This window comes from Bactrocera oleae, chromosome 4, assembly GCF_042242935.1.
Source record: "Bactrocera oleae isolate idBacOlea1 chromosome 4, idBacOlea1, whole genome shotgun sequence".
In the NCBI taxonomy this organism is placed as follows: Eukaryota; Metazoa; Arthropoda; class Insecta; order Diptera; family Tephritidae; genus Bactrocera; species Bactrocera oleae.
In genome coordinates this window covers 50,554,788-50,576,710 of record NC_091538.1, presented here as the reverse complement: position 1 = coordinate 50,576,710, position 21,923 = coordinate 50,554,788, and the positions used below count along the sequence as shown (strand labels likewise).

Below are 21,923 nucleotides of genomic sequence, written 5' to 3'. Positions count from 1 at the left end.
AGTTGGTTTTTTTAATTGCAAAAACTAAATTAGAAGTGCTGAATTTTTACATCAATATTTAAATCCAAGACTTAAGACAAGAGGTTAGAACTGAATTTCATATTCTTAACGCAAGACCTTAAAATAAATATATTTTTCGACCAATCTAGTTAGGCTTAGACAAAGAAGCATATTCTCATTATAATAAACTCAAGAACAACAACAGAGACTCTAACACAAAACGTTGCCAATTACCTGTGTGTAAGATTAGATACCAGGCTTACCTACTGGCAGGATTGCAAATAATGCATTTAAAAAATAATTGAATTAACATTGGAATAGATTTTTTATTTAATTTGTAATCCCAAAAAAAATAAAATAAAATCCCGAATACCGGATTAAAAAAACGACAAAAAAATTTTAACACAAAAACCGAGTCTCAAGCTTATAATTAAGAATTAAAATAACAATTTGTTTTAGAATTAACATTTTTTAGCGTTCATTTAAATCAAAAAATTCCATACATCTTGGATTAAAAAATAAAAATCTAATTTTTAATCAAAAATTTTTGTATTACAAAATTCGCAACCCTGCCTACTGGTCACACGCTGCGCAAAGGGCGTCTAAGAAAACTATCAAATTTAAAAGGCTGATGACCAGCATCGGACGACCGACACTGGAAAAACGGAAGCTTTTTATGTCGAACACACTAAATATATTGCTCTACTGAACAGAGTTGTGGAGAGATTCATTGAGGAAAAATTACCGACGTAAAGCCCTCGAAAAAGTGTATCGCACCACTACTACTGAGGCTGGTATCGGCATACCGTACAGTTTCAGGCTAAGCATTAGCGGTAAAATGTGGAGGTTGAAGAAATAAGGAACACATTTCAACACCACAAAAGAGGAAATAAAAAACGATACCTTGGAACAATGGTAAACTCGTTGGAATCATGGACTTCATGGTAGATGGACGGCTAGGCTAATCAAAAATATGAAAGAGTGGCCCAGTGGGAAACATGGCGAGGTGGTTTATTATACTACATAGATGTTATCCGGACACGGATATTTTTGGAAATATCTATATAAAATGGGTAAAACCGAAGAGCCGTCTTGTATATACAACAATGCGTACGACGATGACGCTGAACATACATTTTTCAAATGCATATGCTGACAAGCAGAGCGACGTCGGCCCCCTGAATGCGGACAATATTATAACTATCATACTTCAAAACGAGGAAAACTGAAAGTACGCGATTACATAGTACTACAGCTAAAAAAAAACGGGACGTAAACGCAGGTAAACACATGTAAGCCTTAAAACGAGAAATATGGAACGTCATCTTGAAGAAATGCAAAAGTGGTCCTATGTGGGCGATGGTTTGTTAGAGGAGAGTTTTTTAGTGACCACCTATTGGCACATACCATTGTTTTGAGAACTCAATAATGTTACCGAAGACATTTTTCTCATGCAAACACTGACAACCTCAATGGACTTAGATTTAGCAGATGTATGGCAATAGCTTTTGGCCTAAAAGATGGGGCGTTAGGAATACAGATTTTCTCGAACAATGTTGTTGTTGTTGTTGTAGCGGCAGAATTTTGTCGAGTTGACAGTCCTTGGCCGGAAAAAATCCAGGTCCGTTCCGGTTACGTAGACCCGACTGTTATGGAAACGGTTTCTCGACCAATCGATTTATGTCTTAAAGATATACAGAATCCCCAAGATCATGTGCAAGAGCCCCGAAGAAAAATTTGCAGGTTTTTTACTCACACTGTCTCGAAAGGACTGCAGGAAGCCTGTTGGCCTAATTACACAGATGGGCATAAGAAACGACTATACATGCAGAAAGAGCAGGGAAGTAACCATGACAAAGACGCATCCTATGGCTCTGTACAGCATAGATGAAGTTAGATATCAAGTTCGCAAAAAGGTGTTGACGTGCTATATGACAAATACATCAGCTCAAATTAAACTTAGCCTCCATCTGGCATTACTAAGGACCAGTTGGTCTACTTATGGCGTGACAGCCAGCCAGTATAACCTAATGTAAGCTATTATATATTTAGATTTCCATATTAAGGTTATATCGTCACTATAATCGAAAAATTTTTCAATTTCTTATACTCCTATATCAACTTTTCTCCAAAGAAAATATGCTATGATAGATGAAACAATTGAGAAAATGCATATAGGTATTGTATTTGCAAATTCAATTCAATTTTAAGTTAATAAATATATGTAAAAAAGTATTATTAATAATTACGTCGGCTTTAAGTTTTTTTAACAAAAATATATGTACATACGTTAAATGCGCATATGACTGATAGTTTCGTATAAAACAACTATTAATAAAGTAATAATTATTTTTTATAGTCATTAATATCATTCACTGAATCATTCTGCTAAGAAACTGACAAAATTATTGATTAATCAATTATAATTGATAAATCATAGGTTCTTTATAACTACTTAAGTTTTTTTTATACAATTAACTAATGTGAGGTATACAATTATGCATTGAAAATAATTAACAATAATGTGTTGGAACGTTTTTAGATCAACAATGCTATCGGCTCGCAAGTATTCGCTAATAATTTGCGGTACTTATTCTACAATATTAAATTGTTAGTTAATTCAGTAGCTATCGCGAAATTAATTGTTCAACTTAGGTGAGCACCAGCACATAATTGAATTTGAATTATATAAAAATTAAAAGCAAACGTTAATTAAAATGCTTGTGAAAAAAAAGAAGAAGCTATCTCATTATTATTAATGCTTAGTTTTAAAATATTTATATGTTTATGTAAATATTATTTGTATGTATGTAATATGGCAAAAATTCTCTTCTCGTCGCCAAATGTCTTTAATTTCATTTCCGGAACTAAAACATACAACAGCTTTATGACATTTAAAGGTTTTTATTGTAAATGTGTTCAGACTTAATTTCTACAAGACAACAAAATGTCGCCTGCAGACATTTTATTAAGTTTAATGTTGATTAAATTAATTCTTGGGGCAAACAACCAAGGTTACCACGGAAGGAATCTGTAATTTACTTAAAACAGACATCGACGATCTCTTTTAAGCAATTCACTTTTTATAGCACACTTAAAACTAATACGAAAATTATAATTAATTAAAAGCGAGCGTTTTAGTTACTTAGTAAACTCATTATGTAGGTACATGCATCACTTTAAAATCACAGTATGCTGTCGCTGTCACATGTAATCAGTAATGGCAGCATGACAGTCATTCAGTCATTAAGTATAACTCATGCACAGTTTGAAATACTAGATCTATAGTGGTCCAATCTAAACAATTTGTAGCATTGTCTATCTTGTAAAATAAAAAATCCATACAACAACTTGATTTTGAACGTTCATTATGACTGCTATATGCTAATAAACGATATGATTTTAATCGAATTCACAGTGGATACGTTTTTTTCACTTGTTGTTTCCAATTTACATTAAAAAACTATTTTTTGGTATTATTACACCGAAAAGGTAAATTTTATAGGAAGACATAGGTATGTACAAATACGACCGTATATTTTCAGTTCAAAAATAAGTGCTTAGAAACTTTCTTTCCTCCTGATGGTACCACCAGTTACCATCGCCATTTACGTTTTTAAATCACCAAACTGCAAATACCGTCTTCGACTTAGCAACAATCTTTCTACATTGGATTCCATATGGTGTGCTATTCATCCTATACCTGGATAAATACCCAATTATTTACATTAAGTCTTAGCATATTTTCAGTCCCAGTTAATGTGCTATTTTAGAAAACTTTGAAAGTTACTCGATGGATTCATAGCTGTCATAGTTGAGGGAATTGAGGTCCAAGTACTACAAGAAGATCAAGATGGAATTAAAAAAAAACAAGAAAAAACGTTAACTTCGGTTGCGCCGAAGCTATAATACCCTTTACAAAAACAAAGGCCCTTTACAAGAACTTGATTCCGAACGTTCGATTTGTATGGCAGCTATATGATATAGTGATCTGATCTGACCAATTTCTGTGGAGAATAATTTGTTGCCTTAAGCAATAACTCGTGCCTAATTTCGTGCAGATACCTCGTCAAATAAAAAAATTTTCCATGCAAGCACTTTACTCCGATCGTTCAGTTAATATGGCAGCTATATGCTATAGTCATCCGATCTGAATAATTTCTTCGGAGATTACATTGTTGCCATGCTATAGTGGTCCGATATCGGCCGTTCCGACAAATGAGCAGCTTCTTGGGGAGAAAAAGAAGTGTTCAAAATTTCAGCGGCTACGACACATGTACAGCTTTCTGGTGAGGAAAGGATGATTGCAAAATTTCAGAACGATATCTCAAAAACTGCGGGACTAGTTCTCGTATATACAGACGGACAGACGTACGCACGGACAGACAGACGGACATGGCTAAATCAACTCAGCTCGTCACGGTGATCATTTATATAATATATATACTTTATATGGTCTCCGACGTTTCCTTCTGGGTGTTACAAACTTCGTGGCAAAATTAATATACCCTGTTCAGGGTATAATGATAAAGGCGAGTCCCTCGACCGATAATACCGTTTTAGTTTTGAATCCGGAGGTTTTTATAAAGTTTCCCTCAACATTAAATTATAGCAGCCGTGGAATAGTCTAAAATTGGAACAGACAGCTTTAGGAAAGTTTAAAGTATTTCCAAAATTTAACATGAATTAAGAAACGATGGGCATTTCGTGCATATTGAATTATAACTACCAATAAATTTTCAATAATCAGAGATAAGTTCTGCAGACAATTTTTTACTTATTTGTTTGGGTATATCTTTATACTCTAAACAGGTTATATTAAGTTTGCCACGATCTTTGTAATACCCTGAAGGAAACATCGAAGATCCTATAAAATATATACATAAATCATCAATGATCAGCATGACGAGCTGAGTCGATTAAGCCATGGCAGTCTGTCCGTCTGTCTGTATATACGCGAACTAGTCCCTCAGTTTTTGAGATATCGTTCTGAAATTTTGCAATCATCCTTTCCTCACCAGAAAGCTGGACATGTGTCGTAGCCGCCGATATCGGAAAATTATAGCATATATACCTCCCATACTAACTGACCGATCGAATTCAAGTCCTTGTATGAAAACCTTCTTTATTTGACAAGGTATTTACAAAATTTGCAATAAATATATTACTACATTTTCCGAAAATATTGTTCAGATCGAATTACTATAAGATATAGCTATCATTAAAACTGACTGATCAAAATCAATCAGATCTTTTTATATCCTAACAAAAATACACCTATGAAGGGTATTATAGTTTCGGTGCTGCCGAAGTTAACGTTTTTTCTTGTTTGAGAGTCAAAAATTATTATCAGGAGAAAAAATTAAATGTTTTCGTATGATAATGGCCGATTACACCTACAAAAGTTAAATTAATCGATCAAAAGACTTGGTTTGAAAGTTTCTTCATAACTTAATTCGAAATATACTATGTTGACCTCAAAGAGACTTCTAACAAATCACTTAATTCACTGCTATACAAACAAGTAAAATTCTATGGTGTTCTGATTATGTTTCTGCTGGAATAACAACAAAATATTATCAAACACTTGGAGTATCTCGGAAGATTTTTCGACTAGCCAAAATATAAATTTATGTAGTATACTATGTGTACCTATATATCTAAATTCGTATAGTATGTTTGTTAAATAATGCAAAACTCATAAATAAAAAAAAACGAGTTAAGTAATTGCTGCCAGCTTCATAAGCGCTGAATTAATAGTTAATTAATTATTAAATAATAGTATTTTATAGCTTTTAGCGCATAATGCTGAATGGTGTTTCGTTGAATGTTTCATAGCAAAAATTAAAGAAGTCAGTGTGTTTGTCGAATCATTTAAAATTAAAAAGTGCCTCGTATACAGACGTCATCGAAGAAGGGGCTCAACTAAAACTCGCCTGTTTTGTAGAATTTTATTAAAACAAACATGTTAAACAGGTGTGAGAGCTTTCATATTTTATGCATACCACTCTATATATATCCAAATAAAAATTATTTATACAGACATATAGACAAAAATATGTGGGCGTATAAATCAGACTGAGAACGCTTTTATTCAGAGCATTATGACACATCAGAGCTTCAGACGACTTTTGCAAATCCGCCTAGCCAACAGCTTTCAAGGTATTTCTGAATGAATCAGTTGTCTTGAGCGACGCTGTTCTTTCGCGGTTACTTATACCTCGAGTTTCTTCCGTCCTCTTTTCGAATAATTTATTTGTGCGGTTTTTTCTATAATTTCTTGTTTTCGGTTGAACATTTTGCAATCAAAGTAAATCAACTGTTTGAAGATATCTGGTTTACAGCAATAACAAACTAAGTACCTATAACAATAGACAAGGCTTTCGAGCACATTAATGTGAGCCCAAATAGCACGGAAACTTTTTGTCAAATAATTATGTGAATGAGACAAATATTCACAGTAGAATTTTATTTGCTACATACATTTTTGCACAATTTTTTCCCTTTGTCTGGACAATGCCCGTTGACTCCCTAAGTTTTATGCGAGGTTTCATACAATTAAAAAAAATTTAAATCTTTTAGTGAGTGATTTAAGTATACTTTGAACAAGGTATGTATGTTAAATCTGTCACGAATTTTCTAACACCCCGAAAGAAACTGAGGAGACTTATATATTTAAATGATCAGCGTGACGAGCTGAATCAATTTAGGCATGTCCATCTGTCCGTTCGTCTGTCGGTATATACGCGAAATAGTTCCTCAGTTTTTGAGATATCGATCTGAAACATACTTTTCTTCCTGAGAAATTGCTCATTTGTCGCAACCACCGATATCGGACCACTATAGCATATGGAGAACTCAATCAAGATAAATATCTTTTTATATCCTTTTATGCTATAAAAAGTACACCGGTTAAGGGTATTATATCGTCGGTGCAGTCTAAAGCACACAATAGTTCGATATTATTTATGCTGGTCAATTATGGCTTATTAGTAATACCGCCACTTCAGAAAACAACAAGAAGCTAATATGTGGCGAACTTACAGCGTACGATTTGATCTAATTCATCTCACCTCTACACTGTCGCGACCGCTGTGTGCAATATTTCAACATATCGCTTCAGTCATATGTCGTCTATATGGTATCTATATCGAATATTTAATCTCAAGAATTCGACTCTCCTCATCATCTTCTAGTTCTGAACTAATCTAGAACTCTGATATACCCTAACTTTTTGCCTCGTAAATATTATAACTAGGTTATAGCCGATAACGCTCAAAGCAGTGTAGCTTCACAGTATTACTAACAGAAATGGGCTTTGGACATCGGGAGCCGCGTCTTCTATGATATAATTTGCCAATTACCGGCATGAACGAGTTCCAAAAGATCTCCGAACATTTGCAGGTAGGAGTTTTGTATTCCTTTTCTCAATGCTTAGCGATAAAATCTCTCCAAACATTCTAAAACGGATAAAATATTTATAAGTCTAAAAATGTTACGTTTGTTTATTATTTTAAGACAAAATCTTTCCGAAAAATTCAAAAACAAATAACATTCCACTCTTCTCTGCCAAAAGAAAACTAATGCATTAAAGTTCTATAACAATTTTTGAAGAGAAGAGAACTCGTTTGGTTAGAAAGAAACCTTATATACGAAGTGTCATTTTCAGTTAGTTGTTCGGGCATTGTAACTTTAATTCATCCTACAATGTGCTATCTTAATTAAGATATGATCGAGAATAGTTTAATTTGCAACATTTAGGTTCACCTTATCGACAGCACAGCCAAATGCAACTTGCATATTTATACAGTTATATATAATTATGTATTGAACATATAGCTGAGGGCATGTAAAATCAATCCAATTTCAAGTGAGCATTGTGTTGATTATTGTAAAGCGCTTAACATATGTACATACAGCGAAATAAGAGCCAGCAGCCGAAGGTGAAAATCGAAAAGCGCCCTTAATTTTGTTATACAATCATGCATTTGCAATTAAATATACCATTATAAGCTTATTTCTGAGTGTGTGTTGGTGTGTATACTACTACGGAATGCATATTGTTAATATGGTCTTTTCCATTAGGGTGCTTCTTATATGCATGAAATTTATATATTTGTACAAATAATGGACTTTTGTAACATTTCAAAGAGAGAGTCATAGATATATGTTTCACGAGATGCGAGGGATATGTTTTCAGGATATTTGGTTCATATATATAAAAATATGTTTAATTTCGAATTTTTCAACGTGACATAAAATATTTTTTCGATAGTGACAATTATTAGGCAACAGTAACCAGTTAGAAGGATTTTATGAAGACGCGGATATTTGCTCGAATTATTCGATTGATTCTGAACTCGAAAAGTTTTCGAAGAAGAAGGTAGTACTAGAGACAATGAGCTCCAATTATGCTTCAAAGATAACTATATTACTTTTCACAAATTCTTTTTCTTATATTGCTTTAAAACATTTATATTACTTTATAACTATATATTAAATATATAAGTAAAACGAATAAAATCCAAAATCATTTCAATTAAAATAGCTTCAAAAATTCAAAACATTTAACACACATTCACACATCCATATATAGTCAACATTAATGAAAATATTTAGGACCACATTAATAAATTCACGGTTACACCTATTGTTTGGGAATATGAAAAGTGTTACATTTACTAATACGTTGTTGTGCTTATTTTCAAAAAATTATGTTGAATCATAATAGCTCTAGCTTCAATAATTACCACTAATTTTTTCTGCTGAAATAGCTAATGTAAAATTTGCTATTTGAAAAAAATAAGACGAGTTAAGCAAGTTTTAATTAATTCACCATATTAATATGGATATTTGTTGATGTTTCGCCCACAGCGTACGTGTTTTACTTCAGTTTTGGTTTTGCTGAAACACCCGCAGACAGAAATTGCATCTAACGGATGATTTTCTAATGACTTCGATAAATATTTTCTCATTACACTTTTGAAACGCATCCGGTAATTTGCTGTTACGGGGATTTTCCAATCAGGTGAAACAACTTCATTAAAAATAAATTATAGAAACCAACCTGACCTAATAAACTTCCAAATATCATGAACGAAGTAACAATTTGAAGCGGTTCGTTTTAATGAGCGAGAGACCCTTTTAACACCAGATTTACAAAACCCGTTAATTTGACGGAATTCAAACATTGCAATAAAATATCTCGATAACCTCTTTATCGATTTTTATCGTTTTACATCGCAAATTACTAATTTGTTCTAAAGAATTTATACACACTGATTTTTCATGTGCCTAAGCCTGCTTCTTTCTGAGGTTCATATGTGCGATACCTATCTCCACGCGATCCATAAAATTGACTCATGCGCTTATCTCGAAAATAATACTTACATTTTTTCTATGTACGTCACATTATTGATCCAGTAGAGAGACCTCCCTACAACATGTATTCCTAAGAAGTAGAGTAGAAATCTACTTTTGCTATGTATGAGGTTGCTACAAAAACATTAAGGGTTTCTTTTAATATAAAAAACCCATGAGCGGTAGAAAAACCAGTTAAGAATTATTAAAACCCTCCAATGATGATGATGCTCTTATTTTAATACTCTAGCAAAATATTTTAGCGAGAAAGCCATTATTAAACTTTATAAATGCCCAAATTTTTCCATAAACAGCCTGAGTTGCGTAAAACGAAATGATGGAAGTGGACGCCAGTAAACATATACACGCATATACTCAATACGATAGTTAATGCGTATAAAAATATATAATATATATGTATAAACTAAATGCCACTGTCGAACCGAAGCTGAAAGATTTGCAATCAAATTACCGTATAATGATGAACCAAGCAAGAAATTTTTACGAAATTATATCTATTAATTAATTAGATATTAGTGTTATAAAACAAGAAACAACATTAACTTTAACTGCACCGAAGCTATAATAACCTTCGCATGTGCATTTTTTATAGCATAAAAGAGTATAAAAATATCTTTATCTTGATTTTGGTCGGTTTGTATGACAGTGATCAGCTGTCTTCTTTCTTTGGAGATTGCATTATTGTCTTAGATTATAATCCACGCCAAATTTGTTGACGATATCTCGTCAACTGAAAAAGCTTTCCATGCAAGCGCTTAATTCATACTGTTAATTTTGTATGACAGCTATATGCTATAGTGGAAGTAGTGCTAGCCAAATTTCTTAAAGATATCTTGTCAAATCGCAAAGCTTTCCATGCAAGCGCTTAACTCCGATCGTTCAGTTTGTATGATAGCTATATGCTGTAGTGCTCCGATATCGGCGGTTCCGACAAATGAGCACCGTCTTGGTGACAAAATGACGTGTGCAAAATTTATATAAGTATATGCTCTGACGTTTTCGTTTGGGTGTTATAAACTTCGTGGCAAACTTATTATACCCTGTTCAGGGTATAAATATTAAGCCAGCATATTAATGTACAGTCTAAATCCTAATACCTGCTTTTAATGTACATAATGATATTCTAGTATTCTATTTGCCCCTCGAGAATTCCTTTTTGCATTGCTGTATTAAATACACACGTACATACATACAGTAGATAGAAATAGGTTGTATAATGACATGCGTTAAATACACAGTTAGAGATAGTAAACGAATTAGCTTATTTCAAAAATACCGACGACGGAGCTGCGATTTGCATACTTATACCCCACATACAATAGTATCGGACCCAACTAAAAATACAATGTTGAACTAGTATGAAGCCAGTGTAGTATTGGCGTTTGTAAGCTAGTATTGCAATGTAATAACTACCCTTCAAAGAAATATTACTGAAAAATAACCTAGCACTATATTTCTGTACTTCGAAAATTGGCATAGCCACGCCCACAATTCGTTCAGAAGGGTATGTCTCGTAATTTACAACACCGGATAACCACACCTCTTAACTCTCAAAAATTTTCAAATGAATATCTCTGACGAAATGATAGATTTCACACAAAAGAGTGTCTCTATACTTTCTATATTGATATAATATGCAAATTTTTTCGATCTCATTCCGGAGAGGCTTTAATCTACCGCCCCTTTTTATCAGAAAAAGTAAATGCTGTTTTTTAGACGAGTGTTTTTCAAGAAGAAACAAAGCGCATATTATTTAATGTTACGGCTAAGAATTTAGCTTTATTGTAAAGATAAGGATTTGCCATTATGTTTTAAAAATGATTTCGGGTAAGTGACCGCCGCGGCTGGTTTGAATAAATTCCACCTTCGAGGCCCAATTTTCGACCACTTTTTTGCAGTCATTGGGGCCGTACGTTAGCGACTTTACATAACCCCACAAAAAATAGTTCTGCGGTGTTAAATCGCACAATATAAGAGACCACGCACAGGCCCATGACGCGAGATAATGCGCTCACCAAAAGCTTCCTACAATAAATTGATTGTTTCATTGGCTGTATGGCATGTAGCGCCGTCTTGTTGAAACAAAAGGTCGTTCACATCAATATTCTCCAATTCAGACACGAAAAAGTCATTAATCATGGCTCTATAGCGTTCCCTATTGACTGTAACACTATGACCGACTTCATTTTTGAAGAAATATGGACCAATGATAAGTAGTAGTAAGGTTCCCACACAGTCGGGTCTACGTAACCGGAACGGACCCGGACTTTTATCCGGCCAAGAACTGTCATCTCGGCAGAATCCTGCCGCTACAACAACAACAACAACAAGAGAGAGAGGAGATTGGCCAAGAATATAGGAGTTCTGTAAATGGCAATTATATATTTGTATATTCACTTCCTATTATTATCACAAATTATCAGTGAAACTTGATCTTATACCGAAAAGTAATGAATGTGAGTTAGCCAGGACCTTAAAAACATGCAGGAAAATTTTGAAATCAATATTTCTTTTTGTCTTGAGAATAGGGAAAGCATTTCTATTTAGACACAAAATTGTTAAGACTAAGATGAATTTGCAACTAGAAAGTGTACCAAATATATCACAGAGCTCTATAGTAGGGTATATATTTATACAATACATCGATCTAGTAATTATTCCTTCCCACGCTTCTTATCGTTTGATTTAGATTGATTTAAATTCATTTGGCTTTGATTTAGCACACTGTATCAAGTGAGATTATCCTCATCAATCGTGCAATTTCATGTTTAAAGTTGAAGGCATTTCAGGTTATAACAACTTGTGAATCCACAATACATAATTGTTTATATTTGTATAAAAAGAGTTTTCAATTGGGGCGAATAGATGCTGCCGGCGTCTAACTCAAAGATAGTTTATTGAAATTACTGAGACGAAATTAAAAAAGTTTAAATTTTTTGAGGGTGAATGAGCAAATTTCTTATAGTTATATATGACGAGAACAATCTACAAAGTCTTCGCCAAATAACTGTCCTAAAATCTTTGATTCATTTTAATTTTAAAGTTGGGGTGTACATAATGTTGAATCTTAATTAACTTTGACCTGTGTTTGTGTTCAAAGGAAAAGATGAATTTTGATTTTTTTGAAAATTACTTATTTATTCATCAATATATATTTTGTCCCCTTCAAAGAAATCCCCCTCGGATATAATACATCTATGCCAACGCTTTTTCCAATCCTCGAAACATTTCTGAAATGCACTTTTCGGTATGGCCATGAGCTCTTTCTTCGATTCTGTGATCTCATCAATTGTGGCAAAACGCTTTCCTTTCATTGGTTTCTTCAGTTTTGGGAATAGGGAAAAGTCGCAGGGAGCCAAATCTGGTGAATACGGTGGTTGAGACATTACGGTTTTGTTTTTGGCCAAAAAATCATGAATAAGCATTGATGTATGAGCTGGTTTATTTTTCCACAATTCCGATCATAATCAAAGAAAACAGTGAGCAAAACCTTCACATATGATTGAATTGACTTGCCTTTTTCGGTCTTGGCTCATCTGGCAGCTACCAAACATAAAGCGCTTGTACTACTTTAAAACACTTTTTTGAGACAAAGTGGACTCACCGAATTCCACAGTCAACATTTCAAGCGCCTTGAAGCACTTTGTTCAATTTTTAACGCAAAATTTGATATATATTCTTGGATCCATTTCTTTCAAAAAATAAGATCCTTTCGCAAGAGTATTCTAAATATTTATTAAATAAAGTTATCGAGACGGAAACCAGTCATTGAAATATTTTTTATACCAGATTTTAAATTGCACCCTTGCTTCGATAAATCATCTCATGTCAATAAGCTGCCCGAAAGTTATTATGATTGGTATATGAGGGTTCCGTAAAGTTGCAAATGAAGATCTTCCATTTTTTAAGGGGTTTTCGAAATATAACTGGTGCTATTGCAAGGTCAAAGAAGTTAATAAGATACAAAATGGCATTCGAAAGAAAGTAAATGTGTTTGTACCCCGATGTTTGTCTATTTTCAAACAAAGGGAGCATACTAAAAATATTATATACGATATGAAATCAATTAATGTATTCAAATAATTTGGAGGGCACGATTTTCCATTAAAAAGTGGGAAGAAACATGGGATTGGTTATGGGTTTTTAATAATTACTACGAGAGTTCCCGACACTAATAACTTTTACAGATTTACTTCACTTTTAGTAGTTTAAAAAATACCATTATTCGGGAGCTGGATGCGCTTATTGCCCGATTCCAGCAGTTCTTAGCAAACAGAGACAATGTTAATATGCAATGTTGTCATAAGATACGAACGTACATTTAACATTAAAAAGGACGCGACGACGGCTTTTTTTCAAAAAAATTAACTCACTACTACACTGAATTGTTAGAGCAAATATCAATAGTCCTGTTTGGATTAGGATATGCCGGCGATCTAACAGTGATCATCTAATGATGCTGAATATTTTAATTTATTAAATATATTGGCACAGCATTCTTCAAAGTATTGCGCAACTGAAGCTAACATTTTCTCATCTTTTTGTAAATTTGTGGATTTCATCCCAAAATAACTGCGCGGGTTGGCGGCCAAGAATGAATCAAAGCAATTTTTGATACATGTTCTAATATGAACCGTATTCCAATGAGGGAGTTTTGCATCGACCGGAACAATTGGTAGTCAGAAGGACCAAGTTGTGGGCTATAAAAAGGGTTGGTGCAAAACTTCTCACCCGCTGTTTTTTAAATAGTTTTTGACCGTTTTAATCACTCGTTTCAATTTGATATGATTGTAGCTAGTGTTCTTCATTAATGGTCTCGCCCGGTTTTAGAACCTCATAATACGCCACTTTCATCTGATCCCATAAAATATACAGGATGATCTTAGCGTCATGAATATTCGGCTTTATCGTTGATTTGGCTAGTGAGCCAGGTTTCACACATGTATGATTTTTTGCGTTTATGGCTGTCGTAATCGGTCCATTTCCAAAATGACTTCGTTTTGTAGCCTTCAGACAGTATTTCTGACATGCGAAATCGTCTTTCTACGTCTCTTGGCATCAATTCATATGGCACCCAATTTCCTTGCTTTTGAATGTATCCGGCTGCTTATAAATTGATTTGAAATGGATGCGGGATCGCAGAACGGCTGCGAGATCCTTCTGGCTCAGAGTGAACCGTTAGAGATCTTCTGAGCTACTTGCTCGTAGCAAAGTCCATCTCGTCGAAATTGTAGCTGTTCTGACTGGACACTGTCCAAAGTTTCACAAGCGGTGCGGCTTAGTATCATTTCAGATGCTTTTTGGTACAGCTGTATGGAAGACGCCGAAGTGAGATCATCTAGGCTTTTTCTCCTCTACTATCCAGCTTTTTCCAGACTGAGATTGATATATCTATCTCGGTAGATTGATATTAACCGCCTTAACAAATTTTTAGTAAGCTCAAACCGCTTCGTTATTCTATGAAATATTTTTAGTTATCACAAAGAAGCAACGTTGACAGCTGTCCAAGTGAGTTCCAGCTCAGCCCATCGTACGACCTAACCTAACCTATTATAATCCGCTCTTATTGAGTACCCCCTTTAAATGTACCCACTGCAAAAATATATTTAAGTATATAAATAAAAAAAAGCCGATAAAACTATTTTTGTATTTATGATAAAAATACTTCTACGGATTTACATACATACATACATACGCACATACATATAGTATGTATTATTATTATTAATTGTTTTTAGTTAAAAAAATACATCTGCCGCATTCTTAACGCGTTTAAGCACTAGTTTAAAAGCACATTGTTTCATCTTCGTTGCCGCGAGCTATGAGACCAAAAAATAATTAATGTAATGCTATTCAACCGGTTGCTGTGCTGAACACTAACAACACAATTAAATAAATACCAATCGATCTGAATATTTTGTTTTAAATTTTGAAATTTATTTGTTATTCTTTTCTTCGTGTTGTTTTTGTGTTTTTATTGTTTTTGTATTTTGAACAGCACGTTGAACATCGGCAGCCAATATTGATAGGCAAACATAAATTGAATATGAAATAACAACAACAACAATGCAAAAAATTATTAGTCATTTGACAGTGGGTTGCACCCGCATCCACCAACCATCAACCACCACCAGTCACCGAACACGGACCATAGACCAGAGAGCATTGCAGCTAATCGAATTATGTAGAAAATTTTGTTTTTCTAGGCTTTTGTTGTTAAGTTACAACCATTTGTACTTGTTCCATGTCTGATATCGACTTCTGTGACAAGTAACAAATAACGGCTGTAATTTGAAATCACAAATTAAAAGCTCAAACAAACACATACATACAGTTATGTTATATACATATATATATGAATGAATATATATACGAATACGTTGAATGGCGCTCGCATGAGAATCTTCCAACACAACTTTGGTTGGAGTTGTCAGATTTTGCATTAGAAATAATTTTTAACTTTTTAAATGACAAAAGTAAACCTTGATGAAAATGCCATTAGCCTCGTAGTTGGAAGTGACGATACTGACGTTAAAGCACCAGTATATATTATATACACACAAGCACACACACATACGTATGTATGTAAATATTTATGAGGCTATGTGTGTGCGTTGTTGGCTCTGGTGCCAAAGATGAAGGTGTCCGCGGTTAAAACACAACTCACATAGTTTCGTTTGGCAGATCAGATTGACCACGCCGTAGCCTTTGACCTCGTTTAAGAATTGTTAACGCCAGTGTTATCATAGCGAAACGAGATGTAAAATTTTCCAGGGTACTCAAACATCCAAGCATGTACATTTGTATGTATGTATATATATATATATATAATATAAGTATGTCATGTACATTTTCGCTACAACAATATATGCATGAGTAACGTATGTTACATAGATAATTATTTATATATTTACATACATACAACAACAAATTTAAAAAGCGAGCGCCGTAGGTGGCTCCATGACTGGAAGCTCGATTAGCTGTTAGTTTGGTTGACGGCCGATCGAATTCTAAATTATACAAAACAAGTAAGGAAGTCTGAAAATCCAGTGCAACCAAACATTAGATGGTAAGAACTTGAAGAAAAGTGTAACTATATACATATGTACATATATAAACACTTAAAAGATGTGAAGGAAATCTTCAAATCAAAATGCAAAATATTTTCAAAATCAAGTTGTAAACGCGCAGATGAGCTTTTTAAGGGTTAATATCTTCACAAAAGAAAGGCTAACGTCGTAGTTAACAAAAATAATGCAGAAAGTAGTTAAACAATGCAGAAAGAAAGTACACCGCTGGAATTAAATTGAAATAGTACACGTCTAAAGACGATGTAGAATGCGAGGAGTGATGTACAGAAGTTGTTTGTTAACGGTAATAGACACATCTGGACCTTCTTTCATATGAAATGGTTACATCGATACTCTTCAATCGAAGAACGAACAACACCTAATATAAATTGTTTCTGTAAGATCGTTTAGATTCTCATAGGGTCCACCAACAAGAACGACGTGATGTTTAAATGAAAAAAACACTCAAATTTGGTCAAAATAGGTTCTGTTTTTAATTTTATATCATTTATGATTTGAACAAAATGTCGGCCAAATAGCCGTTTGCATATCTCCACCAGTTTACGCCATTTTTCAATGGCCCGGCGATGATCTGGCTAACGTGCGTTGAATGTTGTCCTCGAGCTCCTGTAGTTGATTAGCGTAAACCTTTGATTTAACATACTCCCAGATTAAATAATCTAGAGGTGTTGTTGGTAACGGCATTTCCTGCCTCATTTCGAAAGAAATAAGGCCCGATGATGTCGGCATCCGCACCAAACGGTCTGTTGTTGGGGATTCAATTACGTTTCTTGAATCACACGACGATTTGACTCTCCTCAATAGCGAGAATTTTGTTGGTTGACGAAGCCATTAAGCCAGAAGTGGGCTTCATCTGAGAAGATGATTTTTCTGAGATCGTGAATTTGCGTAATAATCTTGGACAATTTCCGAGCGCTGTACCAAAGTGAAACGTGACACAATGAAATGGTAAACCTTACTGAACACACTGACAAAATGTTACACAAATTCGCCACAAGCTGTCAAAAACACGTCATCCCTCTTGGTCTTGCCATAAATTCTGTTACAAAGTTTACAATGCATACGGCGAGGACAAATTTCCAGAAAAAAGAGCCGCTATTATAACCTAAAAAGCGTATATTAAGTTTTCCACGAAGTTTGTTACACTATCGTTATCGGACCACTATAGCATATAGCTGTCATACAAACTGAACGATCCGAATCAAGTGCTTGTATGGAAAACTTTTACATTTGACGAGATTTATTCAAGAAATTGGCATGGATTATTACCTAGGCCAATAATGCAATCTCTGAAGAAATTGTTCAGATCGATCTACTATAGCATATATCTGTCATACAAACTGACCGGTCAAAATCAAGTATTTTAAGGAACAGGGTATATTGGAGGCAAAATAGATCTAGGCTGATTGGTATATGGGAGATAGGGGTAGTATTGCCCCATTTTATCTATATTTGGCATTACTATCTATTATTAATAGAAAAAGATGCTCTCTGATTTTCATTAAGGTACCTCACATACTATTACCAATATATGCGGTATACGACCAAGTAAATGTTTGAAAATTATGATATTAGTTATATGGGGTGTAGATCAAGTTTTCACCCGATTTTATCCATTTTAGGCACAAAAATAAAACACGTTGTCTCGTTTAAGACAACTCACATATTGCTTGATATATGCAGTATAAAGTAAACCGGAAGTTCGAGAATCTATATATTAGGTATATGGGAGCTAAGGGAAGTATTGATACAATTATACTATACTATTATTAGAAAAGGATTCTCTTAGAATTACTATAATATATCTCGCAGATTGAACTGGGGTCCACATATTCGGTATCTGGGGGCTTGAATAGTTTTGGTCCGATTTCCACAATTCTTGATCATAAGCCACTTCAAAGGCACTATTCGTACAAAGTTTTATCGGTTTTCGCGTAAAATTGGCCGGTGCCAAGCCCATTGTCCAAATTTGCTACCGGCTCCCATAAAGCCTTCTCGTACCATCTCAGGGGTAAAATTGTATGTCTCTGGCTAATTTATTTATAGATTTATCTCATTTTTAGTAGTGTTTAACAAAACCGTCATATAGGGAGTAGGCGGGGTTATAATGCGAACTCCCCCATTTTCACAGAATGGGTAGAAATGGCAGAAAAATTTACGCTGAGCGAATTTGGTTATTATAGCTTGTGATATATACATTAAACTTATTAGCGGGCGGGGCCACGCCCATTCTTTAAAAATGTTTCAACTATTGTGGAAGTGGCAATGGCCATCCTTGGATACCAAAGAACATGTGTACAATGTCACATCAAGTTTTTTTAATTTAAGTAGCAAGAGTATAAAAATTATTCGCGAACGTATTTGTAGAAATCCTAAAAAAAAAAGGAAATTTTGTCTAGAGAAATGGATATATCGACCCGATCAATGTCAAGACATATTCGAGGTGATCTCCCCATGATAGAGCCTACCGTCAACTGGTCATCTTCTGACAACGCTTGAAACAAATTAGGCTAAATAGATGCAATCGGCTGCTTTAATGGCACGTGATCAACGGCCATGAAATTATCATTTTTACAGAGAAAAAAATTTTCACTCTTGTAGAAGTTTTTAATAAGCAAAACATGTTGCCAGGGTTCAATGTGGTCACTATCTAACTGCTGTCATGGTTTGGAGGGGAGTCTCCAGAGCATTGGATCTTTCATCAAGATTCTGCTCCAGCAAGGCAAAAACCACTCAGCAGTGGCTTAAAAGCAATATTGCTGGTTTTATCACTGCTGGAAATCCAGACTTAAAACATTTGGACAGTTTGTGATTAAAATTGAAGAACATGGCCTGTCAAAAAATCCCACAGAAATTTGGTAAGTTTCAAAAAATTATTGGTTCAATCAGCCACGTCCATACCAATAGAAAATGAATGTGCTGCTATTGATCAATGGTTGAATCGTTTGAGTTTTTGTGTGAACGCAAAAGGTCACCTTTTCGAATGAAATTCTGTTCAATACTCATTTAATATATGCATTATTTAACTAAATTAAGTTTATTATACATAGTTTTATGGTTTACTTTTTTTAAAGGCCTGAACTTGTAACATAACTTATGGCAGGACTAGGAACATTCCATACCCATAGATACACAAAACATCGTTATATGTGAAGTAGATGTAGTTTTCAAACATTAGAGCCAAAAATTATAATAATAACATAGTTACAATATTGTGCAGAGACAAGTATAACCAATGAGCAATGTATTATTATATTCTAACAGCGAAGGCTATTAAAAGTACCCTCAATATATATATATAATATATAGTATAAACAAATCAACAAAACAATTACCACAATTTAAGGAAGAATACGAGTATATCACTAAGGCAAAGGAAGACGAAGGATCGTTTTCTTAAGGAAAACCCACATAAGACTGCTAGCGAAATTACGGAATCGTTCTAAAGGAAAATCATTCTTAAAGGAAATCGTAAATGTATCGCTTATATACATCATTACATGGTAACTTAAGTAAATAGAACTCCTCAGAAGAATTTCAAGGAAGTAATCTCTCTGAATATGCTCACTATAATCTGTTTGTAATATGTGAGATAAATAAACATCTAAAAGGTCAAACGTTTTATAACAAATTAGGCACACGTACATAATAATAAGACATTTTAATTTTCTTGTTTTTCATGTCACCAATTTATCCTATGAAGGACGCCGACTTTTATCTCTCGTCTTTACTTCTTTGCCTTGCCCATTGCCAATGTTTTTGTAAGTGATTTTCTCATACATTCTCGGATCTGGAATAATCGGCACCGGTGACAACTTGTTGTCTACACCATAAAAACAACCATTCAATACTAGACGTCTTGGAGCAATCGGTCTAAAATAAATATTTTTTTTGTATATGTATATATGTAAGCAAATGAAGCGATATAAAATCGCTTAGGCAATTTACATTTTTTGTTGGTCGCTGTAAAGCCGAATGCGTATGTAATTTTTTGGTATTTTGGTTAAGAACTTTTGCCAACGTAAACTCAAATATTCATTTTCCTTCAATGATAAAACCTTTTCCCGATGATCGTTCTTGAAGGACAACAATGGGAGCACTCTATAATAATCAGTTTCATATTCGGCACTTTGTAGCTTACTGGCTTGATCTAATTTATCCTGCTCGGTTTCCACTATATCCGATTCCTTTTCGAAAATGGCGCTAAGCGTTTGTGGCAAATCATAATTTGGCTCACACATAGGAAAGTGCACCATTTTTATCCTAAATATATTTAGATTATATGGGTTATACGTTGAATTTGTGAAAATTGAATATATTCAGTAGAATTTTAATTGAAATTCAAATTTTCAAGTTATCATTAAAGTCACAAAACAATGGAATAAAACTTGATTGGTTCCTTAAATATGTTTTTTAATAAGTAGCATGAAGCACTACTCTTGAAAAATATATAGATATATTCAAAGTTGAGAAACAGTCTGCGACCTGTGGTCTATTGTGCCCTCTGTTGGGTCACAGCACTTTATTTAACCCAGTTAAATCAAATAGACGGTCAGCGCAGTCTTCTCCAGCCTAGAAAAAGAAGCGAGAGAGGTTGGTCTTGTGGTAAATGAGGGCAAAACAAAGTACCTGGAGGCCACGTACAAAGATTCCTTGCATCTTGGAAACTATATCACTGTTGGCAGCTATAAATTTAAAAAAATTTTAGAACTTTGTATATCTCAGAACCAGAAAAAATTCCAGCAATAATCTAAGCCTGAAGATCAAGCGCAGAATAACTCTTGCCAACAAGTGCTACTTTGGAATCGATATGCAATTTAGAAGGAGATCCCTCTCTCGACGCCCAAGATTTACGCTCTATAAGTGTCTCAATATTCCGTCCTTTTATACGTCGCAAAGGATCGAGGCGAAGTTTTGTGTTCTCGGTCCAGACCGACTCACGTTTATAGTGCCAAAGAAAAAGAATCAAAAAAGCTTAATAAAGCTCCTGGGTTAATGGTTGTGATATCGAATTCATTTTTCCGATAGTCTGACTCATTCTTGCGATTGTTGGGCAAACAACAAATATATGCTCTGTTCGCTACCTTTTGATCACAGATAAGACAGAGATCCGTGAAACCGTAACCCAATCTGTGTAGATGACAGCTTAGCTTGCAGTGACCTGGTTTAAATCCCACAATCTGACTTAATTTTTTCCTGAGAAGAGCGATTAGTTTCTTTTACCGTTTTGTATCGAACTTTCCCAGAAATAACCTCACCTGTTGATTCCCGGCATTTGCTGTCAGTGGCGATTTCTACAGGGCCTTTCCTCTTTCAGAGGTTCCTCTCAAAGGGTGTGGGAGCCCACAGTGAATATGTCCAGCCCTATTCTTTCGCCAAAAGGTTGGCAAGCTCCTTTTCATTGATCCATGGTAATAAAATGCTATTTTTTGTGGCAACCCTGTTAAGCAT

At 34.4% G+C, this 21,923-nt stretch overlaps 2 protein-coding genes across 2 annotated transcripts in view; both read right to left on the bottom strand.

Moving 5' to 3' along the window:
* scaf (scarface) overlaps positions 1 to 21,923 on the bottom strand; it is a 64,458-nt gene that overhangs the window by 40,492 nt on the left and 2,043 nt on the right. The gene's annotated exons all lie outside the window — the stretch shown is intronic.
* Positions 20,022 to 20,850, bottom strand: LOC106621377 (uncharacterized). Its single transcript, XM_014240213.3, has 2 exons — positions 20,421 to 20,850; positions 20,022 to 20,345 (listed from the first exon to the last, which is right to left on the bottom strand). Exons 1-2 carry the CDS (start codon positions 20,726 to 20,728, stop codon positions 20,168 to 20,170), a joined length of 486 nt encoding a protein of 161 aa, XP_014095688.3. The 5' UTR covers positions 20,729 to 20,850; the 3' UTR covers positions 20,022 to 20,167.

Bases quoted from the DNA above. Each gene is read 5' to 3' on its own strand.
- LOC106621377 (XM_014240213.3), bottom strand. From the start codon at position 20,728: ATGGTGCACTTTCCTATGTGTGAGCCAAATTATGATTTGCCACAAACG. The intron at 20,346-20,420 runs GTAAATTGCCTA...TATTTATTTTAG, and splicing joins TACAGCGACCAACAAAAAAT to ACCGATTGCTCCAAGACGTC.